General features: G+C 53.9%; 1 protein-coding gene across 1 annotated transcript; it reads right to left on the bottom strand.

Moving 5' to 3' along the window:
- Nucleotides 1-5,968: 5,968 nt before the first annotated feature.
- LOC102463433 (glycine N-acyltransferase-like protein 3) lies at nucleotides 5,969-15,173 on the bottom strand. The gene is made up of 7 exons (XM_075928544.2): nucleotides 15,019-15,173; nucleotides 14,316-14,448; nucleotides 13,018-13,125; nucleotides 12,602-12,722; nucleotides 11,532-11,652; nucleotides 9,760-10,092; nucleotides 5,969-6,334 (listed from the first exon to the last, which is right to left on the bottom strand). Exons 2-7 carry the CDS (start codon nucleotides 14,391-14,393, stop codon nucleotides 6,166-6,168), a joined length of 930 nt encoding a protein of 309 aa, XP_075784659.2. The 5' UTR covers nucleotides 14,394-14,448; nucleotides 15,019-15,173; the 3' UTR covers nucleotides 5,969-6,165.
- Between the last annotated feature and the right edge of the window lie 7,098 nt (nucleotides 15,174-22,271).

The following is a 22,271-nucleotide window of genomic DNA, read 5'->3' as shown; positions in this document are numbered from 1 at the left end:
TAGTCTCTCTCCTTCATGATTCCAGCCAGAAACTGCCCCTTCCCCCAACACTCACTGCCTTTGTTCCATCCCTTCCTTTAACTGGTAGAACCAGTTCGGTCACTGCCATGGGGGCCCTCAAAACACCCCCTGCTGGACAGTGCTTACAGACAGAGGCCAGTAGGGGTCATCCACAGCCCTCAGCCCAGCAAGATACTGACACTACATCACAGGGGTATCTGACCAACTGTCCCTGTGCCCAGAGAAAGCCAACATCCAGGGAAGCCCTGTCCCGCTGGCAGGGAGCAGAATTGAGCCATCCTGGGAGCATGCACCAGGCTTTTCACACACACCATGAATAGCCACTGAGTTTTTGGGGCCATGAACCAGCCACACACACCAGAGATCACACAGCACCAGCATTCTCTCCACTCCACTGGAGCCAAGAGTGCAGGGGAGCAGCAATGCCCCAGGACGCCCACAACACACCCACGCACATTGCGCCAGGGCACTGCACTGAACAGGGGCTCCCGAGGCTGGCCTGGCAGATGGACACTAAGGGCTGGGCGACAGGACAGAGTTACTGGGCCAGTGAAAATCCCCCCTTGGAAGGACGTGGTTACGCTGAGCTAAGCCCCGTGCAGACAGCGCTAGAGGGCAGAACTGGGGCTGCAGCATTTTCAGTGTAGACACGGCCCCTGCCTGCTCCACCCACAGCTGCTCAATTGTACCCCCCTCAGCCTCGCCCCCTCTTGGGTGCATGATGCTGCCATCTCCAACAAAACTGACATTGACCTCTCCTGTGGGCTCACCTGCCTCCTGACAGTCCCCACTCACGGCTCTGTCCACTCAGGGCAGACCCAGAGTCCACAGGTACATCTCCATGATGTCTCCCCTTGTTGAGCATGTGGCAATGTCGGCCACTGCTGCCCCTGTCAGCCACCTGCCACTGCTCCCTCCAGCCACTGCACCTGTCCCCTGCCACTGCTCCCACCAGCCACTGCACCTGTCCCCTGCCACTGCTCCCACCAGCCACTGCACCTGTCCCCTGCCACTGCTCCCACTGACAGTCGGCCAACTGCTCCCACCAGTTGCTGCGCCGGCCACCTGCTGCTGCTCCCGCAGGACACTCCACCCGCCTCCTCCCACTGCTTGAATGGGCCCTTCCTGCCAGCTGCTCCCACCATCCGCTCCCGCCAGCTGCCTTCTGGTGTCTGTTCTAGCTCCATCATTGGAACGGGGAGGAGACTTGACTGAGTTTTGGCAGAGGAAGGCTCGTCCATTCCAGATTCTGTGCACTGACAGATTCTCTCTCCTCTGAACTCAGTTAAACACAGTCTGACTTCTCTCTGTCCCCCCAGTAACTGCCTGCATTAGTGGCCATATCTTACAGTTCCTGCATTTAAAGTTAACACAGTTGTGACCCCACACCATCCATTGGTTACAATGGGCAACACGCCATTCTAACTGTTGAATACCTAGCAGGCCTAAGCAAACTGAATGAACATAACCCCATCCAGGATTCCTATCCCATTCCAGCTATCTGTATGGAACCACTGATTCAGACCCTGCTTGCAGACAGCACCTTCCCCCCATGTTCTGGCTTCTCTCTCAGCCGCCCCATCCCCACCCACATCTCCTGTCTCCCAAACTCCAAACCCAGCATCAATTCCTGCTGCTCACCCACTACAGCCAGGGGGACCCCCCAGCAAATCAAAGGGCAGGTAGGCTCTATATCAACCAATTACAGCACAGGCGGACTCTGTGAGCCAATCACTGCACAGGGAGGCTCTGTGCCAGACAATGACGGAGCTGGGTTGCCCTGGCTCCCTCCATGTCCCTGTGCAGTCACATGGCTCCAGTGTGTGAGAGTGGTCACAGTGCATTGGTCCCCACAACACTCACACTCAGGGTCTCCGCTGTGATACAAGCCCATGGGCCACTAGGCAGGGACAAACATGAAAACTGAGAGAGAAGATCCAGGGTGGTTAGAAACAGGCCCAGCGCACGTCCATCATTCTCCTTTCCTCCTCCCTGACCTTCACCCTAACCGCTTGTGCATGCCACATCCTCCATACCCAGCCTCTCCACTGTTCTCCTTGCTGCTACTTCCTTTCCCCAGGACAACCCTTCTGTAGCTCACAGAGCATTGAGATTCTGCACCTCATAGCATGGATGCTCGCTGGTTTAGCGATTCTCAACAACTCTGATTCCTCCTCTCTATTCGCTCATCCTACCACAAAGAGATTCCTGAAGGGGCTCACAAACCTTGATCCTCCTCCGAGACCCCCTCCACCTCCGTGGAATCTGGCTCTAGTATTAGAAACTTTGACTCGCTCTCCTTTTGAGCCGTTAGCCACGATTCCAATTCACATACTTACCGTCAAACTTTTGTTTCTCCTAGCCCTTACCTCAGCTCATAGAGTAAGTGAGATAGCAGCCTTCATGGCTTCGCCTCCTAATACGGTCTTTTCTAAAGGCTCAGTGACGCTGAGATTTCACCCAGCTTTTATTCCAAAGGTCTACTCCGATTTTCACATCAATGAACCGGTGGTCCTAACACGCTTCTTTCCTAAACCCCATGCCTCAGTACAAGAAGCGACATTACACGCACTGGATGTAAGGAGAGCCTTGGTGTTCTACGTTGATAGGATGAGGGACTTTAGGAAAATGGATCGTTTAATAATATCATTAGCGGACCGTTCAAAAGAGCAACCACTGACTTCTCAGTGCATTTCAAGACTGATAGTTTCATGCATATCTATGTGTCATTCTATACATGGAAAACCTCTGCTGTGCCCTCCTAAGGCCCATTCCACCAGAGCGGTATCTACTACTACAGCCTTTCTAAGAGGAGTTCCATTTTGTGACATTTGCAGGGCAGCAACTTGGTCCTCTAATGTTACCTTTATGAAACATTATGCCATAGTTGAGCATTTTGCTTCAGACTCCTCGGTGGCTATGGCAATACTCAATTATGATCATAAACTTTAATTCCGGAGCCCTCGAGCAATTTGGGTACTGCTCTAAAGTCACCAAGAGTGGAGCACCCACGGGGCCACTCGAAGAAGAAGAAGTTACTCACCCTGTGAAGTAACGATTGTTCTTCGAGATGTGCCCCGTGGGTGCTCCACGACCCGCCCTTCCTCCCCGCTCCGGAATTGTTTCTTTTCTCTTTCAGACGAGTGGGTGAGAGGAACTGACGGTTGCTGGTCCGCGCGCGGCTGATCAAAGGTGCGATCAGCGCTTCAGAGAACCCGCACATGCGCGGTCCGGTGGAGCACGGCTTTGAGAATTCTCCGAACCGCAGCACCGGGACGGGACCCGACACCAAGAGATACAAGAGTGGAGCACATCTCGAAGAACAATTGTTACTTCACAGGGTGAGTAACTTCTTCATTCCTCCCAGCAGCCACCTAGTTAGCACCTCCTCAGAACTAATTGTGTGGGAATTGTGTGACTCTCTTCTCCCCCTGCGCCTCTGCATCAAAGGGTGTGGCAATCCCTTAAACATATGTTTCCAATGTTCAAGATAACTATTTTAACCGGGAGTGTGAGCCATTTAAAGGCTATTATATTTAAGTTTTAGAATTGAAGCAGGATTTTTTTCTGGAAATTCTTTTGTTAAAATGGACACTGCTAATCTTCAAAAAGCAGCAGTAGATTTGAGTTTTAAGTGACAGTGATTTGAATGCCTCGGAAATTTCATCAGATTGAGAGTTTTAAACATCAGGCGTTAGCCTTGTTACCATACATTTCATCTGAGACTAGTTTGGACCTTCTACCATTAATTCATGACTATAATCTAACTGAATCTTATCCAAATTTGGAAATTGCCCTGCGAATATTTCTCTGCTTGCCACTGACTGTGGCTTCTTGCAAAAGAAGTTTTAATAAACTAAAATTAATTGTTATTTATGTATGTTCCCTTTTTCTATGAAATAACCACTATGAAGGGGGTGCAATTTTATAGTCTTGCCTCAGGTACAAAATTAGCTGGTTATGGCACTGGCTGGGAGCGCCTGGCAGGCCATGTACTGCCTCCCTGTACAAACTGTGATCAAGCCAAGGCAGCCAGGCCAGGTGGCAGGAGCGGCCACTTTAAAGGTAGGGTGACCTTACCCGTCCCGTCCCTCCAGTGCCTGGCTCTGAGAAACACTGCTCTATACCATTCCTTTTGGCCTCCCTGTTTCTTTTCTCCTTTGGAGAGTTGGGCAGGCAGGAGTTTTGGTAAAAATATATCAGACATGTGCACACAGTGCCCGCTCTACCTCAGCTGGTGCTGGATAATCAGAGCCTCAATTCTAAAGGAGTTGGCATTAATGAGGTGATAGATCTCCCCTCCACGTTTTGTTGTGGATTTTCCAAAGAAAATGTTGGTGTTTTCTATAGGTCAGCCACATCTGCCAGTCATAGCAGAGACTTGGGATTAACATGGCTCGCTCAACTAAAAGTCTTATACACGTTCGGATGTTGTGATTGTGAATACCCGGCAAGGCAGTCTGCTCAAGGCAAGACTGGCCTTGAATCTGGATATCTATGCCTTTCCTTAAATGGCTTGTGTGAAATTAGGAAGAGCAGCTCAGAGAGACCTCTCTCCTTTACTCAAGGTAGAATCTCACGGCAGCCTGAAGGAAAAAGTCCTCGTGGCAGACAAAGCCACGCTTGTAGTGTATCCTCAGCCTTACTGCTCCAAGTGCCTTCAAGAAAGTGAGGGGGATTCTCGTGTTGGGTGTTAGTTGTATTTAAAAGTTTGTCTGAGTTATTTTAACAGGTAAGTTAATTTCTTACATTCATAACTCTCGTGTAGTTTATTGCTGTGCGATAGTATGAAAAACAATTAGGTTAACAAGGTAAGTAACTAGGCAGTTAGGAAGCTTACAGTAAATTTGATCTATTCAAAATCTTTTTTACTTTTTATTCATTAAAGCAACGAGTTACTCATTTTCTATAAGTGGTTTTAAATGCTTGATTGAAATATAACGATGAAATTCATATTTAGATTGTATAACATTCATTTCTCTTGTGTTTTATAAAACGTACATAGTGTAAGAATTTGACATTTTTTATGTAAGACATGAACCTAAAGAGAGAAAATGATTTAACAGAATGTAAACCACAAACGTTATAACTTATATTAGTCTGTAGTTAGTAAACTAAATAATTAATTAAACAATAAGTATCCTAAGAGGTGAATTGTTTACAGTGGTGTAGTGAGGAAGGCCGGGGGAGGGAGGGGGTGATTGCCCCCAGCTGCACACTAGTGGGGCACCAATTTAGTCCCCCTCCACTGCCTTGGTCATCCCTCTGCTTGCCTGCTGCTCCTCTGCTCACCGCCATCAGCTAGACCCGCCTCTCTGCCCCCCGCCTGACCCTCCTTCACCTCTCCTGCAGGGTTAGTGCGTGCGGGGCGTGGCCCCAAACTAGTGGGGGTGAGGTAAGATGAGCTACAAGCTTCCCCCCTGCCCCCAGGGCCAGGCTCAGCCGTGCACCAGGTTTGGGGCCTTGCCACACGGCAGTGGGGGATGGGGAGCACACATTTTGCATTCAGGCCGGGTGCGTAACACCCCCTCTAAGCTTCTGGGATCACAGCTCCTAGCCCACCTCTAACGCATTGCCTAGCAGCCGTCAGGAACCCATGAGCCTTTTAAATAGCAGGAGCTGAACAGCGTGGGCTTCCCTAGTGGCTCCCAGGCAACTTGTTAGAGGGTGGGGCTGGGAGTTGCCCATGGCCAGATGAAAGGACGGGTGGGCGGACTGGATCCAGCCTGCTGACATGTTCAGTACCCTGGTCTAGCCCTGCTCAGGGGCAAACTGCAGTCTGAAGTGGCCACTCAGCATTAGCAAGAGGGGACGGACCTGCTGCCTTTGCCTATCCTGGCTGTTTCTCTTCAGGCTTAGTACCCTCAGGCCCTACAGCCTGATTGTGACATCAGGCCAGAGCTCCCCTGCTCTGCCTGCCTGCCTTTCCCCGGCTTCCCCAGGAGCCAGATCCCTCCTGCTCCCCCAGATAAAGCAGGAAGATCTGTGCTGTCCTCCCTCTAGGAGCCCTTATTTATATAGGCCTAGCTGGGCCCTAATTAGTTACATCTGCCTCAGCTGTGGCCGACATGCTCTCAGCCTTCTCCCAAGGATGGGTTTTATCCCTTAAAGGGCCAGTGCCCCCGTCATTCTCCCCAATAACCTTCAAAATGCCCCCACAGCCTCATATGGGTCAGGAGGCTCATAGTTTGAACACTGCCCCATAGAAGTTGCTGGGCCAGGGTGCCCTGGCAGGGGCTGTTGCTCTCCCTGGGTGTGGATAACACAGTGGCACAGGCTGGGCTGACACTGGAAGCCCTGGCTCTCCTGCAGCCTCTGTACAGGTTGGTTTTCTTGTACCACAAGGTCATAGATGGGGTAGTCCTGCGCATGCGTCTGCTTGGCTGTCACGGTGCTGACCACCTGCATGTAGCCACGGCCACAGTACTGGGGCAGGGTGTAGCCGTGCACCATGGCACCAAGGGGTCCATGGGGCTTTAGCTGACAGGGTGGCTGCTGGGATTCAGGAGGCAGAAGCTGGGGAAGTGCTGGAACAGGCTGGCCAGGTGTCACCACACCCTTGGTGCCTCTGTAGGGCCATGTCTTATTTAGCAGGTCGGTGTGGTGACATCCAGGGGTCAGCATCTCATGGCAGAGTCCAGCCTGGGGGCACAGGGAGCAGGGTAGGAGCAAGTGGAGGGAGGAACAGGTGGGCTCAGGGGCTGGGGAATAGGGCACAGAGTCCTGCCAAACTGGCCTGACTCCCTGGCTGGTTTAGTGACGTGTGGGACTTGGGGTCTTGCCCCACTAAGGCAGATGCGAGCAGCGTTGTCACACCCCCTTCGAGACTCACTGATCAGGGACATCTCATCACTGCAGCTTCACCCCATTCCCAGAGTGCCTCCGGGGGCCAGAACCTGAGCTGGGGGACCGAGTGAGCTGCCAATGCCTGAGCAGGCTCTGGGGAGGGAAGGCACCTCTGGTCTGGGCAGGCATTTTGCCTGACGGGGCCATTTAAAGGGCCAGGTGGCTGGTGGAAGAAGTGAGGCTGCCTCTCACTCTCCCTTTCTCTTCCCTTCCTCCTCCTGCCTCTCACACTCTCTCTGCTCTCCTCTGTCTCCATCGGGGATGCGCACTCGTCCAGGCCCCACCCCCTGGGCGAGTACGTCACCACCCCGCACCCCCCTTCGCCTCCCACTCTGGTGCTCGGCTGACTTCTGTGCCTTTCAGTTGGGTCGCTGTGCGGGAACAAGCAGAGCAAACGGCCTCTCTGTCTCTTCCTCTTCTCCTCCTACTGCCTCACCCTCTCTCTCTCTCTCAGCTCTTGCTCGCCTCCTGCCTCTCTCTCCTTCTCTCTCTTCCTCTTCTCTGGCTACATCTAGACTACATCCCTTTTTCGTAAAAGGGATGTAAAGTAGACGTATCACAATTGCTAATGAAGCGGGGATTTAAATCTCCCCCGCTTCATTAGCATAAAAATAGCTGCCGCTTCTTTTCTGCATGGAGCTTTGCCGGAAAAGAGCGCCAGTCTAGACGCTGATCTTGCGCAAAATAAAGCCTTTTCCGAAAGATTCCTTATCCCTTATTTCATAGAGATTTAAATCCCCGCTTCATTAGCAATTGCGATACGTCTAATTTACATCCCTTTTACGACAAAGGGACGTAGTCTAGATGTAGCCTCTATGTTTCTCTTCTCCTTCTCCTGCTGTGTGTCTCTCACTCTGTTTCTCGCTGTCCTCCACCTCCTCCATTCTCCTCTCTGTCTCCTCCGCATCTTTTGTGTCTCTTCCGCTCAGCGGTGGATTTAGGGCAGGACGAGCGGGGCGGATGCTCCGGGCCCTGCGCTTCCTGAGGCCCCATGCATGCGCCATGGCGCCACAGTGCATGTGCTGTGTCAAAGGAGGGCCCTGCGAAATTTCGCTGCCCGGGGCCCCGCGGCACTTTCCTCCGCCCCTGCTTCCACTTTCCTCCTTTTGAATCTGGCACCCTTTCCTGATGTCAGAGATGCACGCGCATCCAGGCCCCATCCCCTGGCTGTTCCCTCTGGACGGCATTATTGCCTCCCGCCGTGGCACTCAGCCATGGGCCACTCAGATGGGCCGCTGCGCGGCAGCAAGCGGCCGTTTGGGCCCCGCGTTCCCCATGCAGCACACTTGTGCTGCTTGTTCCCATGTAGTGGCCCGGCTGAGCGGCCACAGCGGGAGGCAACAGCGCCGCCCAGAGGGAACAGCCAGCGTTTCAGCATTACGGAGTCACAGACATTGGGCTACTATATAGACGACTAGAGCAAGATCAGCTCTCACTGCCGTGCTCCTCCCGCTACCGTGCTGGTTGAGGGTTTCCCCTTCCCCGCTAACGCAGCTCTGCTCGTGTCATACACACCTGGTGCTTGGGAGGGAGGAAGATAAAGGCTCCCACAAGAAGGAGATTTAGTGACACTCTAATGAGGTGGATCAGTTCCAAGCAGTGTTATTGGTTAGTTTTCAGAAGGAAGCCCTGACCCTGGTTGCTGCAGACCCCAGTCCCCAGACCAGGTCGCACCTCCAGCCCACTGTGGCTTTCAGCCCTTCAGGGGTTGCACACAAAGCTGACACTTTCTGGGAGCAAACGGCCCCTTTTCAGGGAAATTTTCATTTCAGAAGCTGGTGGAGAAAAGGGAAACTCTTGTGTGGTCCTAGCTGTGAATCTGGTGCCCTGCTTGCCCACTCAAAGGTGTCCGCAACAATCGGTTTAATTTCAGCTGGGATCACAAAGCACAAAATGTTTCCTAGTCCACCCCCCAATGACAGGGGTGGAGTAAAGGGGATGTGGGTGCCTTGGCTGACTGGTGCTGAATTAAGCGGGTCTGGGTCTATTTGGGTTCAACCTCACATCAGGAGTCCTTGGGGATTGTGAAGTTTGGTCTGAGGGAGGCATTTAACCCTGGAGTTACTGAGACAGGCTGTCCCTTCAGGTTGTCCTTGATAAGGGAACACTCTCAGGTTGGCTGCTATCCAGGGGGAACAGCCACATGGATCCTGTGTTACAATCTTTATGGCCAGAACTCCCTGCTCAAGGGGATGTTGCTGAATGGGGACTGATTTTGCACAGATCCTATCACCCTCTTTAAAGCTGCTGTGTTTGTCCCATCCAGGAGAGGGGAAAAGAGCTGAGGAGAGCAGGCTGTGTCGGACAGAGATGTGGGGGGGGGGGGGGGGGGGTAGAGGGCATGGAGAGGGAAGGGGTGGAGCAGGAGATCAGGTGAGGTGTCTGGCAGGTGAGGGGAGGGTGACACACGGATGATGGAGGAGTTAGAGGCACAATACACAGAACAGGTTGCCCCAGGGAATGCAGGGGAGGAGGAGTAGATGCGGGTGGACACTTAGATTGACAGGATGGAAGATCATTGAGCTGTTGCTGGGGTGCCCGGCAGGGGATGTGGAATAGGGAGATGCTGTGTGTGTCTGTGGGCAGGTGTCCACCATAGAGGGCAGCTTATGGTGCTGGGCAGAGAAGGACAGACCCTGTAAAGCTGGGTACGGGGCTATAGAAGAGGGACAAGGCCTTGAGGCTGGAGGTGGGAGATGTTAGTGGTTCCACTTGGCCTAACAATGATCCCCAGACTTGTCCACCCCTCTCTTGTCAAGTGACCTGGGCCGCTAGGCTTGGGACTCGCCCTTTGCTCTGGGGGTTTGCATGGTGGCTCTTTCCAGTGCTGTGTTACATTGGACGAGGTAGAACAGGCTGGGCAGGCGCTGGAAGCCCTGTAGGTCCTGCAACCGCTGCATCTGGAAGTTCTCCACAGCCACGTTGCCGTAGATGGGGTAACCTAGTGAATGGAGCCGCTTGGCCATCACGCTAGTCAGCACCCTGTTGTAGCCGCGCCCCCGGTGCTGGGGCAGAGTGTAGGCAGCCCCCAGGGCACCAAACACGTCTGAAGTGTCCCAGCTGACAGGGCGGCCGGTGGCATCCAGGAGGCAGGCACTGGGAAAGTGGCGAATCAGGCTGGCCAGGTACTTCCTGCTCCTCTCGTTCCCCCCAAAGCGCCACGTCTCATTCAGCAGGTCGACATGGGAGACATCCAGGGACGAGAGCCTCACAGCCGGGTCCAGCCTAGGGGGGCAGAGAGCAGCAGGGTGGAGCCCCAAAGGTCAGGGATGGGGACTGGGACCCCAGATAGTGAAGACTGGCCCGACGCTCATGAGGCTTTAAAAAAAATACGATGCTGCATGGCTGGTCTCCCCTGAGACCTGGTCTCCTCTTGCCCCAACCCTGCCAGTGCTCTCTGATATATTATGGTGATAGGCCCCCTCCCCCATCATCTGCTACCTTCTCACCTGCCCATCTCGTCCCCAGCTAGTCATCCTGCCCCATCCGTCCTGCCCTTGCACAGACATCCTCAGCCCTGTGCCCTACCCCATAGCCTCCCGTTAGCACCTCCTGGGTTCTTCCTCCCCTCCCTGCCCTGTGGGGGTTGCCATAGGCTTCCCTCTGTGCTTTCTATGCCAGGTGGCCTAGAGTTGTGGGGTCACTGTGCTTCCCCATTGCTCACAGCAGGGGAGGGGAAGGAGGGAGAAGAACTGAAGTGGCATGCTGAGTAATTTCTGCAGCCATGAGAAGGTGTCACGCTACTGCAGGATGCAGAGGAAGACAGATCTCTTACTGAAGCAGTGTTGATTGGCTGCTTTCCCCCAGTATGTCGTGTAGGAGAGGCAGCCAATCAGACTGGGCTTTCACACACATACCCCTGCCCAAGCAGAGGGTAATTCTGATGACTGTCTTTGTAAGCCGGACTCCAAATCTGTCCAGACTTGTAGGGTGGGGGGAATGGCAGAGCCAAATGATGAGGCGAGGGGCTGTCTTGCTCTGGGGATGGAAAGGGGTCCCAGGGCCCTTCTCTCCTGGGGGGCGCTCTGACCTGGCCCCAGCACATGGGATATCCATTGGGCCAGGGCTGGAGAATGGGACGCGGGGACTTTCCCTTTATACCCACATGACGGCAACACTGCCAAATGTCCCTTCTTGTTAGAACTGAGCACTTCCTTCCTCCTTTTGGGAGAGATCCCCCCCCACTGCCCACATCACGCCCTGGGTACCTGCCCCTCCCTGGGTCCAGGTGAAAAGCCAAGTTCTGAACAGGCTGTGGGCAGGGCAGGCTCCTGTCTACCCTGGGCCGGGTGAGACGTGGTGCAGGGATGTGAGGAGCGTGGCCACTCAGCGCCTTCTGGGTTGCCTGGCAGAGGGCAGGGCCCTGTGCAGGTGCTGAAAGGATCTTGCCACCAATGGGTGGTCCCAGCCCATGGCCACACTCCCCAGTCCCTGCGGGGTCCCTGAGGGAGGCTGGGCTCAGCGCCAGTCCCACTGGGATTCTGCTGGTGGCAACAGGACCCCAGTGCTCCAGGCCCTGCATGGGGAGCAGCCAGACAGAGCTTGGACATCCAAGTAGCCTGCTGGCCAATGCCCCCACCTCTCAGCCTGCTCCCTGCTCCACCACGCTCCACTCCTCCCCCAGTGCCTGGCTATGGAGCCCTGCGGCGCAGGCAGTTACTCACCGGATCTCAGGCATGGAGCTGGGATCGGGGTGGAAGTACATGAAGTAGCGGTGCACGTCCAGCTGGGACCCCTTGGTCTGGGCGATCTCCCTGGAGGCCTCGTACAGCCCGTCACGGAGCCCTGCAGGGGGCAGTGATGGGCCGTGAGCCATGTGGACCATAGGGGAATGGTTATGAGAAAAGGGCCCATACATGTGGGGAGCCCAGCCTGGCACAGGGGGCTGGAGTCTGGGCTACCAAACCCAACTGCCCCAGTGTGACGAGGCCCAGAGACGGGGCCCCCAGGCCTGGTCCCGGTTCATGAAAGCTCTCGGGTCCCTTAGTTGTTCCTTATTGGTCCCGCCACTTCACCCCCAGCCCAGTCATACGATGGCCTCTTTAGCCTGCCAGGCAGAGAAGGATGAGGGTGGCTTCTCCTCCAGCTAGCTCTACGCACCCTTCTCCGAGGGCACAGGAGGGAGAGAGGGGCCCGGGCCCACCCGCACTCACGGGCCCCAGCCCAGGGCCCTAAGGACAGGGACCTTTAGCGGTCCCATCTGGCTGGCGGGATATCTGCCACAACTTGCCAATCCGCGGGCTCTGAAATGCCCTGCCCTGGGCTGCTTCCTCTCCCCCTCTGGTGCTTTACCTCCCGACCGTCCTGGGTTGTAGTTGCTCACGCTGGCTCGTGCTCCGGGACCCAGTTCCCTCACCAGCGCCCCTCCGACCACTATCCACTCCCGGGCAAGCTGCCCCCACTTGCCCGGTGGCCAGCATCTTTTCAATCCAGTGCCACCGCAGCGTCCCATGTGATGCCACTCTGACGTCCTGCGGGTGGCTCTCCCCCACCCCCGTCACTTTGGGGCCATGCCAGGGCCACGGTGCCTACAACCGCAAGGCGCTCCGTGGCCCGTGAGCACTCAGCACAATGCCAGTGCCCCATTCCTGGTGCCGCGAACTGAGCGCTCGTGGTGGTGGTTACAGTGAACGGCTGCAGGGCCCCGTCACACCCAGGCTTGGGGTTTGGAGCAGGACAGGACAGATGCTCAGTAGCTGGGGGGCTCTTCCCAGTGGTGTGGGCCCCATGGTACCGTGGATGCGGAAGGCCTGGTCCCAGTTGATAGCGCTGACCAGCAGGGTGCAGCAGGCGCCCAGGTCCCGGTAGTACACTGCATACGTGTTGGTGTAGAAATCAGAGTCGTCCGATGCCACCTGCCGGGGGGACACATGGAGCCAAAAGGGGAACTCCTATGGAATAACTGATCTGCCTCCCCCATTATGGAATCTTGGACCTTTCTCTGGGGTTCCCTAGAGGTGAAGGGCTGCATATCTCAATCCCAGCCCCCAAACTGGCGTTTCTCCTGTGGGCCCTATAAGAGGAAGGGTCTGAATCAAATTCCTGTCCCCTCCCTGAGCCAACCTGTCTCCCGCTGTGGGCCCCTAAAGAGGCAATACCCCAGGTCCCATTCGATGATGTTCCCCCAGATGCAGAGCGGTGGGGCAGCACCTCTCTGTTTGGCCGGATAAGGACAGCTTTGAATTCGGGCCATGAATCCATCAGCACTTCATGTCCAGCCACGTTCCCGCGGTTTATGTTCATCACGGCACTGTGGACCTGTGAGAGACAGAGACAATCCTGCGCTCCCAGAACTGGAGGGCACCTCGAGGGGTCATTAAGCCCAGTCCCCTTCACTCATGGCCAGATTGAGCACCACTTGGAGGTATTGGGGGTCAGAGGCAGGGGAGGGGCAGCAGTTCCAGCTTTTACAGCTCTGTCAGGAGCCTTCTGATGTTTACTGAGGGGTTTCAGCATCTCGTGAGCCCCTGCACATTGGGGGAGATTTTGCCCTTTTGAAAAATATCCTTTGTCTTCCATTACTGCCTATGGGGCTGACACCACAGGCTGCCCTTAGTGAAGATGGTCACCACCCGTGTTCCCTGTAAGCTGTGCATTTGTGCGGCCACTCAGGAGTAATTCAAATGCTTCCCAGATGGTTAGCAGAGAGCCCATGGCTAGGGGCTTGTTTCTACAGGTGGTGACATTCCCACATGCCTCAGTGCACAAAGAAATTATTTTACACTTAGATGGAAAAAATCTGCACTTGGAAAATATTAGAGGGCACATTGGCCGCTACCTCACAATGATTTCAGTGGGCCAAGGCCAGGGAAGCTGAGATATGGAGATGGGGGGAGTGGGGAACGTGAATAGCAGTGAGGAGATGAGGCTGTGAGGGGTGGGGAGGGACAGTGGAAGGCATTAGAGGTTGGGCTGAAGGACAAGGAGGGAAAAGGGGGATGGGGACATGGGCCGCGCTGTTTCTAGCCACCCTGGGTTCACTCTCCTAATTTTTGGATCAGACCCTGCTGTGTGGCCCCTGGGCTTATATCAAAGGGGAGATCCTGAATGGACTGTGACCCCTCCCACCTCCACACACACACTTTTGAACTATGTGATGGGCCTGGAGCCATGGAAGGAGTCAGAGTGACCAGCTTCCTAATTGTTTGGCATGGAGTCCATCTGTGCAATGATTGGTTCCTATGGCGCGAACCTGCCATATGATTGGCTGGGGTGGAGGGTCCTGCTGGCTATGCTGGGTGAGCAGCAGGAATAGGTGCTGGGTTTAGACTTTGGGAGACAGGAGATGTGGGTGGGGATGGGGTAATCGAAAGAGCAGCCAGAGCGGGAGAGGGTCCTGCCTGCAGCCAGCCAATCCCTGCCCCATCCCTGGCAAGAGAGAACTTTCTGCCCCACTCCCATTACTATCCCAGGAGGTGCCAAGTGGGGGGAAGGCAGGTCCATTTCACCGGCAGAGTCTCAGGCAGGCTCCTCCGCAATGTCCCCTCCAGCAGCCGCAGCTTGGAGGAGCAGCTCAGGAGCAGCATCTCCGGTGGGGACGGGCCCTCGGCAGCTTCCAGCAATGACTGCGCAGGGGACGCCCTGGGGGGCAGAGACGCATCAGTTCCCTGCAACCTCCCTGCTCCCACCTCCCTGGAGACTCACAGTGTGTCTGCAGCCTCCCAGACCTGCCAAAATAGCAAATCCTATTGGCTGACCCCACCGTAACAAACCAGGTGGATGCAGCTCCTGTGTCTGGGCGTTGTTCATGCTATTGCACCAATGGCTGTTTCTCAGAGCAGCATTTCCTGAGGGTTTTCCTCTCCCCTACGGATCAGAACTTCCCTGCAGTTAATCCTGGAGCTTTTCACTTTAAAAATCCCTTTTCATAGGAATTTGCACAAGTGTCACTTGGACGTTCCCAGACCCAAGCAGTGGTGGGTCAGCACCTCGACGGGACAATTCTCTTTGAAGAGAGAACAAACCTTCCCACTATTTCCCCCACTTTTTGGAGCTGTGGTTTTCTCAGTCAAGACCCTCCCATAACGCACCAGTCTGGGTGCAGGGCCCTGCTCACCATCGACCCTACAACAATAATGCGTCCTGTGTGGGCCTGTGTGGCCCCAGGGCAGGACTGAACAGGCCTGGGTGTCCCCAGTAGCTTCCACTCACCTGGGCAGTCTCAGCACTGGGATAAAATGCAGCCCCAAAGAAGTTGGAGGGACAGGGAGCTCGTGGCGCAGTGAGGTTCCTGCTGGACAGCAGCTGGTTCTGTCCCTGCTGGTTTCTCTCTTGACAACTGTTCCATCTTATACCTGCGTGAATGAACCATTAACAGAGTCTGTGTCTGGCTGGGAGTTGGGCAAATCATGTCCCTGCAGTAGCAACACAGGGTCAGGATCCCTCCAGGGACAGAGGGGGGCGAGGTGATTTCCTGGGGCTGATGAAGAAGAATGTTGAGGAGACACAAGCACGGCCGGGAGTGCGGCTCAGACAGCCAGCTGAGCTGGTCCCCTTCAGTACTAACCCACATCCCTGGGCTCCCCATGGCGCTTTCGGTCTCTCTTAAACAGAAGCCTTCACTACTGTAACCGTTGCTGACCTGATGCTCAGCTGGCGTATTGTATGAAAAAGAATTTTGAGGAGTCATGAGCACGGCCAGGAGTGGGGCGCAGGCGACCAGCTCAGCTGGCTCCTCTTGAATCCTGACCCACGTCCCCGGCGATCTCAGCTCTGGGCTCTCCCATGGCAGCTCCTGCCTCACTCTGTCTCTCTTAAACAGAAGCCTTCGCTATCGTAACCGTAGCCAACCTGGTGCTCAGCTGGCGTATTGTATGAAATCAATCAAGCTGCTTTGCTGTCTCCAGATCCCTGGCCTGGGACAATCCTGCAAGTACGGGGCCCCTGAGCAGCGTGACGGGTCCATGGATCTCGGTGGGTTGGCATCCGCAGGAGTGCACCCATGTCGATGATGCAGCTTGGGACAATAGCTGCATACACCTCAGTGGGTGCTCCCAGCCCCCCTCATCTGACCAGTACGCAGGAGCCTGTGCCATGCACCGAGCCTGCCTGTTCTCAGCTCCTCACCCTACTCTAGTGGTGTGATTTAGGTGCATGATCCCAGAATGGCTGCTCTCTGCTCCCTTCCAGCGGCACTGGGCTTCCTTGCGTGCTGGCTCGCAGGGGCAGGGAAAGTGGGTCAGACGCCTTCTAGGGGGTCCCCCAGATCCCAGCACACATGAGGGGAGACAAGTGTTCAGACACCCCTGTAAAGGGCCATGAAACTACAGATCCCAGGACCTGCATAGGGGCATGGAGAGGGGCTCACAACCCCCTTGTAGAGGGGGGTAGAGATACCCCAGGATTCTGAGGGGGGCCTCAGACACCCCCAAAGGTCGGAACCTCCCATCGCAGAACACATATTGGAAGAAAGAATGTGGCTGATACTCCCGCCCCTTCCTTGCCGCTATCATATTACCCCTCCCAATATCCCTTTGCTGCACCCCTATTTCCGCTGCCTGCTAATTCCCCCTCCCCACAAGGCCTCACTTACGACATTTATTAATTTGTTACTAGTTTAAGGGTTGGCTCAATAATTCACTGTCCTGCAGGTACAACAGCGTCCCCAAAGTGTAAGATTAAAACCCCCTTTGGCACAGACAGGATGTCACAGCAGGAACAGCTCGTTCTCAGACTTCTGCTAATGGTCAGAGATGAACTCACAGACATTTGACTCAAGGCTGTAACACCCCCGAGCCATAGAGTGCTATGGCTGGCATAGAGCTGTATTGGGTGCGTGGCTGTAATAGAAGCTATGCTGTTTGAGAGCCGTGAAAGTGGCAGCAAAGTGTAGCTAGGATGCAGGACGCCATGAGTACGTCTACACACAGTGTGCTACAAAGTTGAGTTTACATGCGCAACTCAAGCTATGTTAATTGTCTAGTGTACCTGAATTTGAAGTCACTTGACTTGACAAAGTAGCTTAATTTGACTTTTCACAGTGTCTTCAACATCCCTTACTCCTCACAAAATGAGGGTTACAGCCTTGACATTTAATTTCAAAAAGGGGAATTACGCAAAAATGAGGAGGTTAGTTAAACAGAAATTAAAAGGCACAGTGACTAGAGCCAAATCCCTGAAAGCTGCATGGAAACTTTTTAAAGACACCATAATAGAGGCCCAACTTAAATGTATACCCCAAATTAAAAAACATAGCAAGAGACCTAAAAAAGAGTCACCGTGGCTTAACCGCCATGTAAAAGAAGCAGTGAGGGACAAAAAGGTATCTTTTAAGAAGTGGAAGTCCAATCCTAGTGAGATAAATAGAAAGGAACATAAACACTGTCAAATCAAGTGTAAACATGTAATAAGAAAAGCAAAAAAAGATTTTGAGGAACAGCTAGCCAAAAACTCAAAAAGAAATAACAAAATGTTTTTTAAGTACACTAGAAGCAGGAAGCCTGCTAAAAAGCTTGTGGGTCCCCTAGATGATCGAGCTATAAAAGGAGCAATCAAGGACGATAAAGCCATTGCGGAGAAACTAAATGATTTCTTTGCTTCAGTCTTCATGGCTGAGGACGTTGGGGAGATTCCTTAATCTACACCGTCCTTTGTGGGTGATGAATCTGAGGAACTGTCCCGGATTGAAGTGTCATTAGAGGAGGTTTTGGAACAAATAGAAAAACTTAATGTTAACAAATCTCCGGGACCGGATGGCATTCATCCAAGGGTTCTAAAAGAACTTAAATGGGAAATTGCTGAGCTATTATCTGTGGTTTGTAACCTATCCTTTAAATCGGCTTCCGTACCTAATGACTGGAAGGTAGCCAACGTGACACCAATATTTAAAAAGGGCTCTAGAGGCGATCCTGGCAATTACAGACCGGTAAGTCTAACTTCAGTACCGGGCAAATTAGTCGAAACAATAGTAAAGAATAAAATTGTGAAGCATGTAGAAGAACATAATTTGTTGGACAAAAGTCAACATGGTTTCTGTAAAGGGAAATCCTGTCTTACTAATCTATTAGGGTATGTCTACACTACCCCGCTAGTTCGAACTAGCGGGGTAATGTATGCATACCGAACTTGCTAATGAAGCCCGGGATTTGAATTTTCTGGGCTTCATTAGCATAAAGACGGCGCTGCCATTTTTAAAAGCCGGCTAGTGTGAACCCCGTGCCGCGCGGCTACACGCGGCATGGGCTAGATAGTTCGAACTACGTAGGCATTCCGAACTATCTGTACTCCTCGATCCACTGCGTTATGCCTCGTAAAATGAGGTTTACCAGCGTCGACAAAACTGCTGAGTTCTGTCGACGTTATGTCGACAGAACTCAGCGGTAGTGTAGACGCAGGTATAGTTTTGTCGACAAAAGTCCACTTTTGTCGACAAAACTCTGTAGTCTAGACACACCCTGGTAGACCTCTTCATCACCTACAAAAATACAAAATGCCAATATTGTTGTTCCAGAGCTGGCATTGGTTGGGGATTACTCAGGGATGCCTTTCTTCTCAACTGGGGGAGCCTCCTTCTGTATGAATTTCCCCTCATTGTACTTAGACCCAGAGAACGCGAGAAAATCAACACAGAGCCAGGCTGATCCTCCTAGCGCTTGCCTGGTCCCACCAGCCTTAGTTCCCTTTTCACCACCGAATGTCTCTGTGGCCCCCACATGTCCTTCCCAAGACTTTCTGACTGTTATGCTGGGACTCCCCCTCAGGCTTACATCCCTGTCATCATCAGGGGTGGCCTGTCAATGACCCTTAACCTTTTCCCCTAAATCCAATGCTCCCCCCTTTCCCACTCCCCTTGACTTGCTATTTTCCCATGGTACTTTTCGATCTGCCCCCGTTCAGTGGGGCTCTCTTGGCCTACTGCTCTGCAGAGAAGGAGGGGGACTCAGGCCTGCCAACACTCCAGGTCCCGGCCCAGGACCCTAAAGGCAGCGACGTGGATCACTGTCTGGTTGGTGGGGTGCTCCCCGTAACTCACCAACCCTCGGGGAGGGAGTTGCACCTTCTCCCATCTCCGTCCTGTGCCACTTCCTCCTTCCCGCGATGGTCGTCGGCTCGGCCTGATCTGTCTCGGGTCCTTCGTGCCTCTCTCTGCCAGTGCTCTCCTCCAGCTCTCCCCCGGCTTTCCTCCAGTACTCTCCGTACTCTCCCCCAGCTCTCTGCCCGTCCTCTCTAGGTGCTCCCCGGCTCTCCTCCCCCGTTGGTGGGGGCTCGGGTGCCATTTTAAATGGCCGCCAGATGCGGCCACATTAGGCCCCTCCCCGTGCGGGCTGATGACATTGTCTAACGTTGCCCCCGGGCCAGCCTCCGCCCGGCCCCTGATGACCCCGGAACAGGCCGGGCAAGATCACCAGGGTGCCGCACAGGTGTCCCCTTCTCCAGACTCCCGGTGGCACACTCGCCACTGAGCGCCTCCTCCGGAGGCCAAGAAGTGCAGGGCACCGTGGACTCCACTTGCTTGGAGCCCGGTGCCACATCACTCTGACCCAGAACCAAGGCTTCCTCCTACAGCCCCAGCCCCTGCACCTAACCGCATGGTTCCTAGCTGGTTGCGTGCATCCAAAGATTTCTGCTTGGTTCAGGTTAAAGACATCTTGATTCACAGTAGAAGGGATACTACCCAAGCTACTTACCTCTCTAAACAGCAAAGGCTCGCCTCATGGTGCTCTGCTAATCAGATCGACCCGTATGCAGCACCTCTTCATCAGATCCTCGAGTAGGTGCTTTACCTGAAACAGAGGGCTCTAGCCATTGCGTCCTTAAAGGTGCAACTCATGGCACTCCATAGACAGCACTTTGGGGTTTGCCCACCTGTGACAGGGCAGCCCCCGCGCCCCGCACTAACCGGGCGCCGTCCCCGGCATGCTGGGGAGAAGCGGCAGCTCCGCGCCGGCTCCTGCCCTGCGCGGCTTGTTCTGCCGCGGGCGGGGCCGAGCGGGGGACCCGATCAGCTGCGCCTGGCTGCACCGCTGCTTCCACGGCCGTGCAGGAACGCCGGGGCGCTGACACTGCCCCGTGGCGCCGACCCGCGCAGGCGCCCCAGTGAGGCAACCATCCCCAGAAGAGGGGGCGTTCCCGCCCCGCTATGGAGGACGTCATTGCGGCGGGATGCTTAAAAGAAGCGTCACCGCCAAAGCAGGAGAGAGGAAGGCGCGCAGCCGGAAGGAGGACGCCAGGACAGAGGCACCTCGGACCCTGTCTGTGCAGACCCTCGGGACCCAGTCGGCACGGCGGCACGGTGGGGGAGGTAGGAAGTGACCCAGGGCAGGGTGTTGGAACCCGGGGGGTTGGTGTGTTTAGGGGGTTACGTCCACTTTGAAGATCCAATACTGAGAACTGCTGGCTTCCCAGCAAACAGTCTAAGGCATCTTGCACTTGAGGCACAGGGTACTGGTCAAGCACAGTACAGCTGTTTAGGGTACAGTAGTCAATACACATCCTAATTTTCCCATTCTTTTTACAGACCACTACAATGGATGAGGCCTATGGGCCATAGGACTCTGTAATGATGCCACTTGCAGCCAGCTCCTGAAAATGATGTCACATCTTCCATCTAAGGCTACATCTACACTACAGTGCTATTTTGGGATACCAGAGATATCCCAAAATAGCAATTCCATGTCTTTTCAGTGTGCCTGTTATTTCAAAATATAGTGGTTCACTATTCTGACATCCCTGTAAACCTCCTTTCACAAGGAGTGAGGGACTTTTTGGAAGAACGATTTATTTTAAAATAAGTGCTGTGTAGCCAGCGCCTAATTTGAAAATAAGCTATTTCTAAATTAGATAGAAATAAGGTATGTAATTTGTGTAGCTCAAATTGCATAGCTTATTTCGAGCTATGAGTGCAGTGCAGACGCACCTGAGAGTGAGTAGTCTTTCTAGATCTCCCCCTGAAAGGTTGAGAGTCATGTAGTCTGATGTAGTGCTTGACCTCTTTTGCACATCCCCCTCATGCTGTGAGAAAACCTTGGCTCTTTCACAAAATTTCTTCCACAGGCAGTGTCACATTACCGAATTGGAGGGAAACAGCCAGATCGCTGCTGCACCCCTAGGTGGGGGTGTTGGCCCCAGAAATTGGTATAAAAGGGAGCCATGTGGGGTATTGAATGGGAGCTTATTGTTTGCTGATCCTGTGTACGCTATTTATGTGAGTGTATAATGTCTGTGTGTGTAGGTAGGAATCTGTAATCTGTGTGGAAGCTGAATATTTCTCTGAATGTGGTTAAGCATGGCTATGGACAGGCTGATTAGCGAGGCCCTGTAGGACAACGGCACTTGATGGGCCAAGGACACACCCAAAGAATGGGGGCTGTCACCTGAGAGCAGCCAGCAGGAAACACAGAGATTGGCCTCTGACCAGGTGACCTGCTGCATACAAGAAGAGCCCAGGAAGGAGGTATAAGGAGGCCATGTGGTCAATGCCATTTTGTCTTCAGCTCAGCACTTCATCCCAGAGGCAGCATTGCAGGGATTGAAGGGCCCGAAAGACCTGTGGACCCATCCTGATCTTAGGATGTGCAATAAGAACTTTTGAACCAGCAGCTGCAACATCTCTGCTAGAGCCTGCATCGAGAACTGGGAGATTCGGTGCATGTAACGTACTATTCTTTAACAACCTTACTCTCATGCTTTTCTTTCTTGTGTTAATAAACCTTTAGTTGTTAGATGCTAAAGATTTGGCCCAGCGTGATTTGTGGGTAAGGTCCAGAGGGTAAATTGACCAGGGATCTGTGGCTGGTTTCTTGGAACCGGACAGAACTTGTCCGGGGTAGGTGGGATTGGGTGCTAGGACCCCCCACCTGTGTATGAGGCCCGGGACCATCTGGGGCACGGATATTGCTGGGGTGTCGGAGGGGTTTTGCTCGTGAGGCTTCAGGCAGGTTGCTGAAGCGCTCTGTGGGACTGGTTTGTGGCCTGTTTGGAGAGGTCACCAGTCTGCGAGCTGTAAGGAGCCCCGGATTTGAGCAATTCGCCCTGAGCGGATGCCCTCAGCTGTGCCCAGACACGGCCCGGTCCATCACAGGCAGCCCTTCCACTCCTTGGAGATTTGCCAATGTCCAAAGTTAAACTTTGCTGGATGTATTGTTAGAACTTGAGTTTCACACTGGGGTCTTACAATTGATTCAGGCTCAAAGAGGTCTGTTACTTTGCCCTTGCTTCACAGCTATATCATGGCTTGTTTTACTCAGCAATCAGTATAAACACCTTTTCCTGAAATACCGCCCCCTCATCTTGCCCTGGGGCCTGCAGTGGCTGTCGGCCCTGTTTGCTGGAGGGGAAACTACGGAGGAGCCTGGTCAAGATGTTGCCAGTAACATGGACCTGTCTTTCCCCCCATCTGCCACTTCCTGGAACGGGGGTGGAAGCGGGGCAGAATGTTCTCTCCCCATGGATGGGGGGGGGGGGGA

This window comes from Pelodiscus sinensis, chromosome 5, assembly GCF_052426305.1.
Source record: "Pelodiscus sinensis isolate ZL-2025 chromosome 5, ASM5242630v1, whole genome shotgun sequence".
In the NCBI taxonomy this organism is placed as follows: domain Eukaryota; kingdom Metazoa; phylum Chordata; order Testudines; family Trionychidae; genus Pelodiscus; species Pelodiscus sinensis.
The sequence above is the reverse complement of the archived record's forward strand: the minus strand, read 5'-3'. Positions and strand labels throughout refer to the sequence as shown.